The 15,446-nt window shown below is 40.7% G+C and overlaps 1 protein-coding gene across 1 annotated transcript in view; it reads left to right on the forward strand.

Annotated features, from left to right (window-relative positions):
• LOC147305932 (metabotropic glutamate receptor 7-like) overlaps positions 1 to 15,446 on the forward strand; it is a 75,706-nt gene that overhangs the window by 42,197 nt on the left and 18,063 nt on the right. Inside the window, exons 5-8 of the mRNA XM_086276374.1 lie at positions 303 to 440; positions 2,217 to 2,417; positions 8,895 to 9,034; positions 13,745 to 14,680. Coding sequence (XP_086132500.1) covers positions 303 to 440; positions 2,217 to 2,417; positions 8,895 to 9,034; positions 13,745 to 14,680 — 1,415 coding nt within the window. The remainder of the gene's footprint in view (positions 1 to 302; positions 441 to 2,216; positions 2,418 to 8,894; positions 9,035 to 13,744; positions 14,681 to 15,446) is intronic.

The following is a 15,446-nucleotide window of genomic DNA, read 5'->3' on the forward strand; positions in this document are numbered from 1 at the left end:
CCTCGTAGCCCGAGGAAGCGGGCTTTGGCATCACTTACTATCCCTGCGTTATTTATTCCGCATCCTGGTTTTTAATTAGTGTAATTTCCTAGATGAAAGAAGTGATTAAAGTTCCACGGGGCTTGAGAGGAAGAGGAACCACTAAAGTCAAATTTTGATGAAGTAGTGTTGTTCCTACACCTAGCAACCAGCACTACTGCACCACCACCACCGAGCTTAAAGTTTCAGTACATTTCCTCTAGCCCTGAATTGGTTGGTAATTGGTCCGGAACTGAGCCATTCTCCTCTTTCCTCTCTTCCAGGGTTTGATGAATACTTTACTGCACTCACCCTCGAGAACAATCGCAGGAATGTCTGGTTTGCCGAGTTTTGGGAGGAAAACTTCAACTGCAAGCTGCTGAGCGCCTCAAAGAAAGAGGATACCAGCCGAAAATGCACAGGTACGCGCACCAATTATGAGCATCTCTGCAGTACACTAAAAAGGTGATGCGTAGTTTCACTCTCCCACGTCAGCGCCCGGTTGATTCGAACTTGACCTTTTGCTTGCACTTGAAGCTGCAGGTAAACGATTAGGGTTTAGTTTTTTTTTGTTTTTTGTCTGCTGTGTATCCAGAAAGTCTAACACCAGGTGTTTCTATCCAGCGGGTGCAGGACAGGCAGAGTTTATTATTAGAAAAATAATGCACCACGTGTCTTTCTACAGTTGCAGACTGTCTCCTCTTGTGGCTAATGTCCTGTAACTCTTTAATCCCATATTCCCTCAATTCCCCCCTTAACACAGTCACCTTGGCAGCTCAGCACAGTAACTGAGCCAGAGACTAATTTATTTAGCTTGGAAAGTGACAGAAAACTATGTCTTCTGCTTTAGTACTAGTAGTATTAATGAAAGGCTTGTTTCTTACAGTGATTCATGCTCATTTTACCTAAACTTGCCTGCCAACGGCGTGACAGGCATTGCACTGCATCTATTATCCATGTGGATGATGCCTGTGATGTGGGATGCTCTATTAATCTTGCTTGCATACGTGATGATGGTAATAGCAGCGTGACACAAATTACTGTTTCCTGAAGGATTTTGTTCCCTTTATAATCGCCTGTTTGGTGTCTTTTATCATGTGTCAGAGACAATACTCTTCCACTTAGTGAGCCCCACAAAAGCTCTGTAAAATGACTGTAAATGCCTTTTATGTTTTCTTCAGTTCCCCTGAAAATGGCTGTACAAATGCCTATATATTGGCTCTTTTCAAACTGCAAGCTGAGTTGATATTTATGAATATTAAATACTAACAACAGGCTTTTTTTCCCTGCAAAGACTGTCCATTGAGCAGCTTGTACCGAGCTCAGAAAATCAAAAAGGTCATGTGTGGGCAGAAATGTATGTTCTTAGAAATGGGCTAGAATGTCAGCGCAGATCGCTTTTGAACTTCGTTATTTTATTGAAATATTCTGCATTCTTTATATACTTATGCTGTATTGCCAATTATCATCACTCAGGTCTCCTGTGAGCAGCTATAACTGAGGAGGAAATCATCGTTCAGTCTCCTTTTTGATGGTGCAGGTTTTTTTTGTGTTGTTTTTTGTTAAGTAGGAGTGTGAATATTTCGATTATGATGATAATGATGATGATGATTATCATCATTAAAAGGAGATGTAGTATTTTTGTTGTTATAATTTCCATAATTTCACCCTTTGAAATACAATTGAGTTTGCAACAACAACAAAAATCCTGTCGAGCTTGTACGTTACATATTCAGTCGGTGTATCGGCAGCAGGACGAGGCAGAACCTTTACAGCAGCCTGCAGTGAAAGGGCAGTCCACCGGGGGAGGGGGGTATCAAAGGGCGGGGGGGCCCTGTAGAAGAGTCTAAAGTTCATGATCTTCATCACCTTTCCGATGGGACAAATGAGGTCAATTATTAGGCGTTTATTACTTTCTAATGCCCTGCAGTAATTAAATGTATTTGCTGTATTTGTCATAAACACTTTCTCATGATCCAGCTTCCACGTGGGAATTAAATGTGTTTTCTTATTTCCTGAGCCACATTGTCGCTTTAGGTGCAATTCCTTCAGAATCAAAACTGAAGTAAGAACAACAAACGGCAAATTGAGGAATGAAAAAAGGAACTGGAGATGACAGGGAGAGCTGCAGGAATGTAACGTCTAATGGTTCATAATGCATTTGGCTCTTAGTCTTCGTCTTCGTCTTCCTCCCTCAGGCCAGGAGCGCATCGGGATCGACTCCAAGTATGAGCAGGAAGGCAAAGTGCAGTTTGTGATTGACGCAGTGTACGCCATGGCCCACGCTCTCCACAAGATGCACCGGGACTTATGTCCTGATCATCCTGGCGTTTGTCCGCGGTTGGAGGCAGCAGAGGGAAAAACTCTGCTGAGCTACATACGCAACACCAGCTTCAACGGTGAGTGACACGCTGTAAAAGTTCGGATGTTTACAGGCTGCGCGGGTAAGAAAAACAAACTCAATTATGGTATCGCTTAAGTGTTTAGAATTTTGGACTGCATTTAAAGCTTGTACGCCTGAGAATAAACCATGTCAAAATTCAATTATCAGCTACTTATCAACATTGCAGCTGTTGTCTTACTTAACAGCACGAGCGGTTTCTGTCCAGCATCTTTCAAGCTCTCTTTTTGAGCGAGTGGATAATAGAATCAGCTGAAAGAGAAGCTGTGCAAACATTTATTCATTAATGGATTAATCATCTTTGAGCATATTGTGGTTTTAAAAAGCCAGGTTCCTCTCAGTGTGTCTTTTTTTTTTGTTACGGTTTTGTGGATTACTGCTGGGCCATGAGGAAAGACTATATAAAGTTTCTGGTAGATAACAAAGCAAAAGCAGGGTCAGCATTGTTCACTTTACAGGTGCTGGTAGGTTTTGGACAAAAACAAAGAAGCTTCCTCTTTTTTCACTCGATATTCCAACCAACTGTCCAGCTACATTCTCACTTTAAAAGTTGTGACACATGAATTTCAGGCAGTGTTGGGAGAATCAAGTCTAATTAGTTTTGGTTTGAGGGGACCTGTCTGGATAGAGAAGGCAGGAGACAAAACACATGGATTATTGCATATTTATCAGTACTGTTCGCACCAGAGTGCAATTAGATAGTTCACTGACTTTATCCAAGGAAACTCAAGACCATTTAGTATCCTATCTGACTCAGTTGGACATTTGCATTTCCAGCATACAGCCAGTATTGAGAAAGCAGTGCATGTGTTAAAGTGGTTATAAAGACAAAAAATAATGTCGGTATTTTATTAGAACTTGTAGCAATAAGAAGACTAATCATATTTAAAATATGAGTGTCAGACTGTTCCTTTAATTAACACTTAATTCCTGAGTATTTTAGTTGCTTTGTGTGCACATCATGTGAGTTAGAAAGAAAAAAACCAACTTAATGGCCATAAAAGCCATTTCAGGCTACCTCCTCTGTTTTTATGTGTCAGATATGTAACATTTTGCATTGATATGATACTTGATGGGCCTACCTGTGCTTGAATAACTACATTATTCATCCCTGTGCAGAAATCAGAGGATCCTTAACAATTAATGCCGAACGGCTTTTAATGACAGCTGTTCTAAAATGCAGAGAGCAAAGGAAGAAGAGAGACTGGGAGACGAATTTAAAACATAGAAACCTTTGTCATTACAAATCTGCTGGCATGCATGTCAGCCTGTGATCATTAAAGGCTCTTTTGAAGTACACGGTGTCTTCACAAAATGTTCTAGATAAGATTCGGCTAGCTTTTAGATCCTAGTGATTCAAGCACGGCTATAATCTTCTCTCAAAACTTTAGAAGTGGACCCAGATAAAAATGACACTTTCCTTAAGTAGTATGACAAAATCCTGCAGTGTAGTATATGTAGGAATAGTGTACCTCTGGCTACGTTACTCAGAAGGCACATTGTACTAAGGATTTACCTGAGATTGCAGTATTTCCTTTCCTTTTGGAAGGGCATATCCTCTCCTGTGGATTGTAGGTTCAATTCCACAGGCCATCTAGCTTGTGAGGGGGTTCTCTCAGGGTACTCAGACTTCCTCCCACAGCCCAGAGGCATGGTAGCTTATTTAGTGAATCGAAATTGGCCGGGTGTTAATATGAGCTGGTAACCTGTTTAGGGTGTACCCCACCCTTCACCTCACGACAGGCCCCAGCACCCCAACGACCCTAAACCGATAAGCATACGAAAATGGATAGAGAGATGTATGGATGGATGGAGACCCAGTCTTTTAAACATTTATCTTATAACTGAAAATTAACAGGAACATTCGATTCATTTATTTAAAAGCATGACTCAAACAGTAATATGCGCATATTATTTTACTGCAACATTAAAGTAGATGAAAGTTTCACAAGTCTTTTTTCTTTCAGATGAATGCATTCATTACTCTAAAACAGAGATCAACCCTCTGATTTTCCTTGAACCTGCAGCGCATATTTACTGCTGTTATTAATTCACGTGCAGCTCCAGGAATTTGAACAATTAAATTTCTAGCGTGGTAATCAGACTAAATTTCCATTTCATTTCATTATTCGCTCAGAGATCCTGTTGTTCGTGTTAGTTCTATCTATTCAAATAAGGTTGTTCAGTCACATCCCATCCCCCCAATGTCATTTTCAGTCAAAACAGAAGGCGTGTGTTAGGGAAGAGTTAACAGTTTTCACAACAATCCCATAATTATGCAGTGTTTTGTTATTTAAGTAGTAATACACCGAGCAACACAGTTCTTTCTTTTTTTTCTTTCCCACAGAGCTCTGATTTTCTTTGCTTTTTTATCCAGTGCATTTCAGTTCAATTCAGGTTTATTTATGTAGCCCCAAATCACATCAGCTGTCACGTCAGGGTGTGAGTTAAAGACTCTATCTTGTAGAAAACCATATCAATTAAGAAATATAAGAAAGCACTTATAGGTATATTGGGGATATTGGGAAGGAAAAACTACCTTTTAACAGGAAGAAGCCTCTGGCAGAACCAGGGTCAGGGAGGGGCAGCCATCTGCTGTGGCCAGTTGAGGGGGGAGGGAAAGACAAGAGGAAAGAAAAAGAGAGCATAGAGAGAGAGGACAAAACACTAACTAAGGTAGAGCGAAGACAAACATTTAATGACACACTGCAATCATCCAGGCAACAACAGACCAAACTAAATTGCTTTAAAAATTTGTTATTGCAAATACGCATTCATCAAAACTTTGAGAACCAGGTTTAATGAATGAGTGCCAATTTTGGGAGGCAGCATTTGACTGAGGGCTGCACAGGAAAAAGGGAATCGTCAAACAGTTTTTGTTAGCATTTGAAATGCGTCTATTCAGAGGATGGGTTTTTATTTTCTGCTTCTTTATAGTTTTTTAACCATCAGTGAAATGGCTGTTGCAGTTTTCAATACCGGTTGTATTTGACAGTGTTAGGACGATTGAGTGTGCTATAGCTGCTGTATCAGAAGAAATTAGTCCTGTCCTGCATTGCTGTATAAATGTATGACATAAACAGTGGGTGAATAAAGTAGTATGGTCACCAAAAGGACCAACTTTGACCTGTAGGCGTCACGTAAAGAATCTTTTCTGTAAATAATTTTTTGCAAAATGATGAAATGCAAAAATTCAACTCGTAGGATATCACCAAGCTCACTGTTGTCACTGAAAACATGCGATTTTTACAAACTTTTAATGTTTCTAAGAAAATATCTATCTATTACATATATTTCAGGTACTAAAGGACTAGTATTAATTGCAGATGGATGGATGTTTGGTGCTATAGTGAGTATTTACAGCAGCAGGCTGGTGTATATAAGATCAAGGCTCATCATAATGAAGCAACATATTCAGTGCATTAAAAATAGACTTTGGTAAACACTGAGGAACTGAAAAAAATGCAAGGCTCTGGCTGCAGAAGTTGATTTCAGTATGAAAGCTGTGATTTCAGATAATACTTTTTATTAAATCAGTGCTTTATTTTCTTCATATTTCTTGACATTGAAAATTAAATTATATCAGTAGAAATATTAAGGGTAATATGTGATATTATGCACTAAAATTATCCCGATGCATTAAAAGTATGTATATGTGAAACTTGGTTGACACTAAGCATTGCAGTGATGAAATTTAACAAGGTTAATTACACCATATAAATACTTCTATACTAAAAAAGTGTGAAAGCAAACTTGTGTTATTGAGCTAAAGGCTAAAGAGCCGCCTGCCTTTCTTTAACACTGTCGCTATGGCAGCAGTGCAGAGTTCCAGCAGGCAGGAAGCCCTCTGAGTTTAAGGTGGAACTAAAGCAGCAGACTATATGCAAACGACAGAGCAATATAAATATTTCAAGAAGGCCTTAACCAAGTGCAGATTCATGCACTGGATTGACAAGCTGTTGCCCAACCTCGATAACCATCTGGATTCATGCTGCTGACTTTTCTGTCATTTGGCCTTAGAAAACATTTCATTTTGGTAATGACAAATAAAGAAGTTCATGTGAACCAAAAATAAGATTTTCCATTTTCAGTCTCCACAGCCTCTTCCTGCCTTGTTGTATCTCACACCTTTTTATAACTGGTTGTTCTGTTGGTGCTCTGTCAGGCGTATCTCGCTGCCCCTTATTGCATTTAGACTGGAACCATGCACATTATCCTGTGTGTGTGTGCCGCTGCTAACGCGTGTTTGAGAGCCAAGGAGTGTAAACCTCCTTTGTTGATCTCCCCACCGTGCTGGAGTCACAGAGCTGAAGAATGAGAGGCAGAAGGGAAAAAAAAAGAGGAGAGAATAATGATGCGAGAGAAACACAGCAGTGGATCCCTAGTCCACCCACACTGCTCTGCACCGCACAGCAGCAGTACACTTTTGTCATGTCTTAGTTCAGAGCCACATGCAAATGCATAAATCTTTCATCATAGACAGCATTCTCGCTTAGGATTCTACACAAAGCATTTTGTTCCCTTGAAAATATCAGGCAATAGAATATAAAAATTAATTTCTAATGTCCTTTTATCTGCGCACACAGAAACGCCACTTAATTATTTGCTCTGAAGCCGAAACTGAGCGCCAAGTGCCCAATCATGCGTGTGACTTTACTGAATGACTGTGTGTTTGCGCACGCTATATATTTTTGCTGGGGCGTGCAATAAGAATGTTAACCCTGTGACAGCTTTTGCTCACTGGTGTCAATACCTTGTCAACATCTTTATACACTGTGTCAACAAGTCTACTCTCTGTTTGGTGGAAGCCGAAGTGACAGGACGGTGACTGCCGCCCACCCGGTTTGGGTTTGGTTTTCATATCGACAGAGTTTTCAGTACGCCTTTGACAATACACTTGAATTAATTCTGAACACCCGTCCCACTTCATTTTCTGTGCTGACACACAGATGCCTATGAATTAGTGTTCTACTTTTAAATTGAAACATCAGTGGGTCAAATGGCTCCACTGCTGCTATTTCTGTAGTGGTAATGTGGAATATATGGTGCTGTCACTTTGCATAACCGCAAAATGGGAGAGATTCGTGTCTCTGCATCGACACTGTAAGGGCCACAAACTTTCATTTGTAATACACAATCGTGTCACAAAGTCAAAAAGAAAATTTGGGTGCTTGTTCACAGTATTTTATTTAAAAAGCTGGTTATTTTGTTCTCTGAAATTGGATTTTCTCTCGCCTCGTCTGCCTTTCTTGTTTAACAAGAGACTTTTAGCCTGAAACTTTTGTAGAGTGTTCAATGACAAATGTCCTTGGAAAAAAAAAATAAACTGGAGGGAGATGAAATTCCCTTCTGGCTGAAAACTAAGGAGAAGGTGCGGTGGCCTTACATCCAAAAGCCACAAGCTCTGTTCTAGTTACAAAAAACAACATGTTCCCAAAGTGTTGTGGACATATGCTCGTGGTCCATTCTCTTCACTTATTATAGCCAGAGCTATTAAAGTACTTAATTCCCATGCCAAGTGTCATCAGGCTCCCCCTGTCCCATTTCAAAAATGGTATCGCCATCCGTGCACGTGAACCACTGTATGCTTTGCCAAGGTGAACAGACTTGTGAAATACAGCAGTTTTTTTTCATTCCCTCCTGCATTGTGAGGTGGTAGAAATGACCTCATCAACAATGCAGACTTCACGTATGAAATAAAGTACAACCTTTATTCTGCTAATGTCATTCAGCGCTCCCTGCTGTAAAGGAGAACTCACGTTGACTGGCATTTGCATTAAAATGTGCACACATTAACACGTGTACCAGTGTTAAAATAACTGACAGGCTCGAGAGCCTGCAGAAGTTCAAATAAGGAAAACCTTAGATATTTAAATGTTTCAGATGTCCACAGTCATCTGGAAGCTAATTAGTGAAATCTTCAGGGCACCGCTTAAGCCTGGATGCTGCACACTGAGAGCGGATGGGGACTGGAAGAGGCTTTGGCTGACCTGTTTGTCCTCCTTACGTCCCCAGTTGTTGACCAGAGTGTGACTGAAATGCAGCACTACTTTTAATCTGCGGAGGTGTGCGCTGTTTTTAAGGAGCAGCAGCCAGTTCTTGATATTAGAGTTGAGAGTCCACATGACTAACCATGTTTTAAATGTGAGAATATATTCTGCCAGTGGGCATTGTGCAGGCGTGATGATGAATAGGAAGCAGGTAAGAAAGTGTTATAGTGGTCAGTAGGGAGCTTAGTAGCTTTCTAGACTTTTTTTGTCTGTTATTATCACAAAGGTTCAAGATATGCGTCTTTGTTTTTGGAGGTTTATATTTGGAGAAAGGCACACAGACTCCTTTGCTTTGTCCTTGTAGGCCACCAAGGAGTCGGGAGAAACGAGGTAAAGGGTTTTTTGTTTTTTGTTTTTCCACACCAACGTCTAACACTTTTTCTTTTTTTTTTTTTGCATCTTCTCTCTTGCTCTGCTCTGCACAGGCAGTGCCGGCACCTCTGTTGTGTTTAACAAGAATGGCGATGCTCCAGGACGCTATGACCTGTTCCAGTTCCAGATGACCAACTCCTCTACCCCAGAGTATAAAGTGGTAGGGCAGTGGGTGGAGAACCTCCAGCTCAGGGTATGATGATTTACAGCCGCTGATGAAACAGACAAGAGGCATGCGTTTGCAAATGTTGGCATGCGTGATGATAAGGGATATGTGTGTGCCGATTCTACAGCACGAGGACTTTGTGTTTTCCAAAATTGAAATCTCTCAAGGTGTGCATTTTTTTACATCTCAACTATGGAAACAAATCAGGTGCAGACATTTTTACTTCCACTCTGATTGATGTATTTCAGGTGGAGAAAATGAGCGTTTGCAATTTAACATGCAAAATAAAGTGTTTGCTTTACCCAGCAGACAATATTTCATCATTTTCAGGTCTTATATTTTCCTCCAGCAACAAATAGAGAAACGCACACACATTTCAACTGATGTGTTGCTCTCCAATGTAAGCCAAATGTTAAACATATTCCAAAGTCCTACACAAAGTTACTTTAGACTTAATAAAAAAATGTTTATAACCATAATTGAAACTTGGTTCTGTTAAAAGTTATCAAATATCCTGAAAGCTGCTTTTTTAATAGGAAAGAAAAAATATGCAGGGAAACCAGACTATTTTAAATCTAGTGCATGAAAAGGGATAAAAGGATTTTAGTTGGTCACATTTAGTATGTTATTAAAAAGATCTGATATGTTTCCACCAGTGAAAGAATGTTTGGGCAAGACTAATACATCAGAAGCAACACGATTTGGGAGTTCAATATTAAAAAAGAAAGAAGGAAATAAAAAGAAAACCAGCTAGCTGAGCTCTCACTGATGTTGCATATCATTATTCTTTCACTGCATCTTCTGGAGGACTGAGGGTGTACAGTGGAAGCTAACTTATGTCAGTCCGTATACTCTGTGTTGTGGCAGCAGAGAGCTACCAAAGATGTCGCTGGAAGGTGACACCTGAAATACACACCTTCCGTGTTCCCACTGCAGCTCGCTAGCTTTCCTGCACTACACGATGAAAGTCTATGATCACATTTTATCAGATGAAATGAAAGTACAAGTTAAACCGTATGACGGCTCTGGGTGCGTTACAGGGAAAGGGAAGGATATTAATCTAAAAATATGTGGATGTGTGAGTTGTTTGACATTTTTGGCACATCCAAATGAAAGCTGAACCCATGGAATAGCAACATGGATTTTGCATTTGGAACTTAAATTCACCTACTGTCTAATATAGGGTTTAGGTGCAAAGCTGGAGGCTGCAGCTGCTTTTTTAAGTGCAGGGAGTTGGTTTCATGCCACTGTAATAGATCTCACTGTCACAACACGAGAAATGGGCTCAGGTGATTCATCTGGGCAATAAAGAAACTGATGAGTTCTTATTTTTTCAAGGCAAACATGGCTCGACATTTACCATATGATAGGATGAAACCTGAGCTGAAATTTCTTTGTAACTCAGATTAGGAAAAAAAAGAAAAGAAAAAAAAAGCATGACATTTACATACCGATGAGTCAACATTTGCATAATGGTTCTCAGGGATGACAAGAATTCAACTAAACCAAATGCATTTGATAGAACAGGTGGAACAACGTCTGCTGCTGGAGATTTCTTCTTCGTTCTGTTTTAGTGTGATTACAAACCAAATGCTGTTACAACACAATTATATCCTAATGCAGAAAAAAAAAGAAAAGAAGGTGTTACTGCGTTCTGTAAGCGCCGTCTAATTTAAAGGTTTCGTTGGAACGAGCACCCTGATACACTCTGCGATGATCAATAAAGAAATTCAATGCGATGCTGTTCCAGCTCGCAGAAACTCAAATTAACTGTAAAATTAACAAATAAAACAAAACCCAAATAGCAGCCTCCATAGCAAGTCCAAGGTGTCAAAAATCTTGTTTCTGGTCTCCATGGCAACAGAGCTGTTGGTCTCATTACTGTTTCCACACTGTGTGTAATCGGGAGGTTTTCCAGAGAGCACCATTCATTGTCCAAATAACAAGTGGCACCTTCATGCCCTCAGATAAATGGCAGATGATAATCTACCCAGACAGCACAGAAACAACACATTCGTCATACAGGTGCACACATCGCAAACACACTGCAGCTGTGTGAGAGTGCGCGTTTGTGTGCGAGTGGGGTGCATATCTGCATGTGCAATTAATGGCAGTTGCCACATGTGGAGGAGGTGATGCTATCACCTGAGGTGATGCCAGACTCATGTCATATGTGATGGTATTTGCACCTGGTGCAATTTTTTAAAACCAATCCATGTTAATCTTAAAGAGTCTGACTGTAAAGCCATAAGTGTTTGAAGTTTGTAACAAGTGTTTTTTGTTTTGTTGATATGTTAAAGCCCATTTGAGTCTACAGAAAGACTGCAACAAATAGTGTATTTTCAAAAATGTCAAAATATTTCCTTAGAAATGTTTGAGCTGCAGGAAGCAAGGACAAAAAAAAAAGATTTCACTAACTGTCTCATTATATCTTGTTTCTCTAAACCTTACAAAAAAAGAAAAGTAATGGTACATTTGATAAATTGATGTTTGCGGATGATGAAGGATTTCTTGTGTTTTCCTTAAGTCTGGCAGTCACATAAGTATTAGATGTGATGTCTCTGGTTTAAGTTAAGATAACAGGCTGCAGGCTCGATCTTCATATTTATTGAGCAGGTGAGCCAAAAATAAATAAGTAAATAAGAAAAAAACAGATAATCTTTTCCTAAATGTTGCTGGTCTTTGATGCTGCCTTGTAGAGATTTTCTGTAAAAACAAACATTCAGTCCGACGGACTAAAACGCACTGTGCGTATCACTGAAGTCTAATAAATGATAATCACCCTCATTGTAATGCAGATATTATTATCTTATTAAGTCAAGCATGAAACACATTCTTGTTGATCAAACGGTTTAAAAAAACAAACCACAAAAAAAGGAAAATACGTTGAGAGATTTAATTTGACAGCAAAGTGTCGCGAAATTATGGGGAATGACAACGGCAGCATTTAACTATGACTGTCTCGATAGCGCTCACAAGTTGAACATTTAACCAAACATAGTACTAACTTCTTCTACAGTGAAGAAAACCATTTTAACACCATCAATACCACAACACCAGCAAAGTCAATGCCTAAAAAAAAGTAAAGCTAGTAAATCTTTCATTGTTAGCTCGCGCTGCACTGGCATCAGTACTCACGAGCTTTCTCGGTAAAAGCTGTTGGATGGCCAAGCTGACAGCCATTGAGTGTGAGATGTGTGCAGTTCTACACACTCAAATTTTGACAGTTATGATTGCACGAGCCAGGAAAATGTGATGCACTGCATTTAGCCTTACTTCTCAGTGCGAAAGCACTTAAGCAGTCAAAATTGTGACTCTGGAAGTAATCGCATGATTTCTGGCACAGTTATGGCCAACCCTGAAGCCCCGTAATGGGCCAGGAGAAAAAAGTCTGTAATGTATGTGCATCTCCCTTAAACAACCAATTGTCTTCTTTGCCATCATCTGCACCGGATAAGCGAAACAGTGGGAACACGTCGGCTAAACTACACATGCATATTGGTGTGCGTCTTTATGAGTACACTTGAGACAAACAAAATGAGGACACGCAACAACAAGGAAGTCAGAAACTCGACAGGGAGTCTTTAAGTCATGAATACACTTAACATCAAAGCACGCTACAAAAAATAATCACTAAATTCAATCCCTCTTCATTTTCATGTGATTGTTATGTTGCGCTATACACCTCGACACATTGATGTATTTCAGGCTTAAAACTTGCGCCCCAGAATACGAATGCCTTTTGTTTTTGTTGGACTCGGTTTAGTTCTGTGATACTGCTGATGACTGATATTGCCGCGAAAGCGTGTTGGTGTATCTTTTATCTTCTGCTTCTTTTAAAGTCACGGATCAGTATACTTTCATAATAAATAAAAAGATCAGCTCAGAGTACTTTGAAAGTTTTTCTTTTTTTAACTCCCTAGCAAAATATGTAAGAGTCTTAAAATTCTATTTCTTCTTGGATTTTTTTTTTTTAAAGGGCTGGCTTGTACATCGAAGCTATAGTTTGAGCTTAAATCATGAAACACCTTTGGGCCTCTTTGGTTTAGACCTTCAGATAGTGTGTCTGTATACTGCACTTTTCAATCATAACTAGAAATGGCTGTGCAAAGTCTAACCGAAGCATTTTGCAATCCCAAATCCCATTCTCCTTCCTTCTCATCACGTATTTCATACCTCACTGGCTCCTGTATTAAAACATAATGTCTTTTGCATTTCACATCACTTTATTTTTATTTCACTGAACAAAGGTAGGCTCTGTTGCCATGGTGATTTCAATTACTTTCAAGTATTAGAAAAGGCAATCCCTCCAAGAAATTGGCAGGAAAGATGTTGTGCTGTATTAGGTTCATCATTTTTTTTTCTACACATTTTCCCTCCCTACCGTTTAGACTGCATTGAACTTTGTTTTTGCAATGCAACTTCATAAGCTTGAGAATATAGCAACAAGTGAGAAGTTAATATGATGCGATAAGACACCTTATTAACTGTTTCAATACATCAAGGGGGCTTTTAGTTCAGGGGATTACTTGAACAAAAGCTTTCAAACACTTTGGCCGTGTTTATTATGAGTATCCACCCTTGTAGCAGTGTATATGTATGGCAGAAAATAAGGAAAATCATAATTTAATGTTATGTTGCCTCAAAATACAGCTGCTTACCAATACCCACATGGTATCACTTGCTTATCTCACTGTTGCTAACCCCTTATCCTGTGGTGTCTCACATTTTTCCCAGCTGGAGGAGCTTCAGTGGCCAGATGGGGAGCAGGAGGTGCCTATCTCTGTGTGCAGTCTGCCCTGCAAAACTGGAGAGAGGAAGAAGAAAGTAAAGGGCATGCCGTGCTGTTGGCACTGTGAGCTCTGCGATGGCTACCAGTACCAGTACGATGAAACTTCCTGCAGACTGTGTGCCTATGACATGAGGCCGGACTCCAACAGAACAAGCTGCCAACCTATTCCCATTGTCAAGCTGGAGTGGCATTCCCCTTGGGCTATTATCCCCGTCTTCCTGGCCATGCTTGGCATCATCGCCACCATCTTTGTCATGGCAACTTTCATCCGCTACAATGACACGCCTATCGTGCGGGCATCGGGCAGAGAACTGAGCTACGTCTTGCTAACTGGCATCTTCCTGTGTTACATCATCACGTTCCTCATGATCGCCAAGCCTGACGTAGCCGTGTGTGCCTTCAGGAGGATCTTTCTGGGCCTGGGCATGTGCATCAGCTACGCCGCACTGCTTACTAAGACCAACCGTATTTATCGGATCTTCGAGCAGGGGAAGCAGACAGTGACAGCTCCTCGCTTCATCAGCCCCACCTCCCAGATTGCTATCACTTCCAGTCTAATCTGCGTGCAGCTGCTGGGGGTGCTGGTGTGGTTTGCTGTTGACCCTCCAAACACTATCATCGACTACGATGAACAGAAAACCATAAACCCCAGGCTGGCCCGCGGAGTGCTCAAGTGTGACATCACAGACCTACAGATAATCTGCTCCCTGGGTTACAGCATCCTGCTGATGGTGACCTGCACTATCTACGCTATCAAGACGAGGGATGTACCAGAAGACTTCAATGAAGCCAAACCCATTGGTTTTACTATGTACACAACTTGCATCGTCTGGCTGGCCTTCATCCCGATTTTCTTTGGCACAGCACAGTCAGCGGAGAAGGTGAGTCATTTCTCTCTCTCTCTCTTTGTCACCAGACTTCTCTTTTGTCTGTCTCTTTCTCCCTCCTCACACATTTCACTTTCATTTCTTTAGCCCCGCTATCCCCAGTAGTGGAGTTAGGTTAATTGGTGAATCTGAATTGCCCATAGATGTGAATGCGAGTGAAAATGGTTATCTGTCTCTCTGTGTTAGCCCTAGCGACCTGTCCAGGATGTACCTTGCCTGTCGCCGTATGATAGCTGGGATAGGCTCCAGCCCCCTGCGTCCCTGATAATGATAAGCAGAAGAGGATGGATGGGTGGTTGGATTTCTTTGGCCCCGTTTTTATCTTGTTCAAACATATTCATGTATGTGCATATTCGTGCAAACACACACATACATTTAGTGACTACGTGATTTATGGATTTCTTTTCTTTTTGAGTTCATATTTACATAGCTCAGACATTCAGGGAATAGACATGTAAAGACAAAGGAAGGGCTGATGGTAAGCACCAGAATCCTTGAATGCCTGAGAGGGATACACAAGGGGATGCTGGCAGCTCCAGATGCTATTTTGGCTCTCATGCCTGGGGCCCAACATATACTATTACGCTTTATTCTGGAGAGGGAGACAAGCAGTTTGGGCAGGTGGAAAGGTGGAAGACGAGAACGATGAGGACCAAGAGGAGAAGGAATGCAGAGAGAAATGAGGGGGTAAATAGAAATTTGATTCAACACATTCCATCTCTTGACAGCTGCACTCTACTCAACAAAGCAGTTGACATTG

The sequence above is a fragment of the Aulonocara sp. 'chitande type north' Nkhata Bay genome, linkage group LG20 (assembly GCF_057382095.1).
Source record: "Aulonocara sp. 'chitande type north' Nkhata Bay isolate Kocher_YH1m ecotype deep benthic linkage group LG20, A_spYH_male_GT1.1, whole genome shotgun sequence".
Taxonomy (NCBI): Eukaryota; Metazoa; Chordata; class Actinopteri; order Cichliformes; family Cichlidae; genus Aulonocara; species Aulonocara sp. 'chitande type north' Nkhata Bay.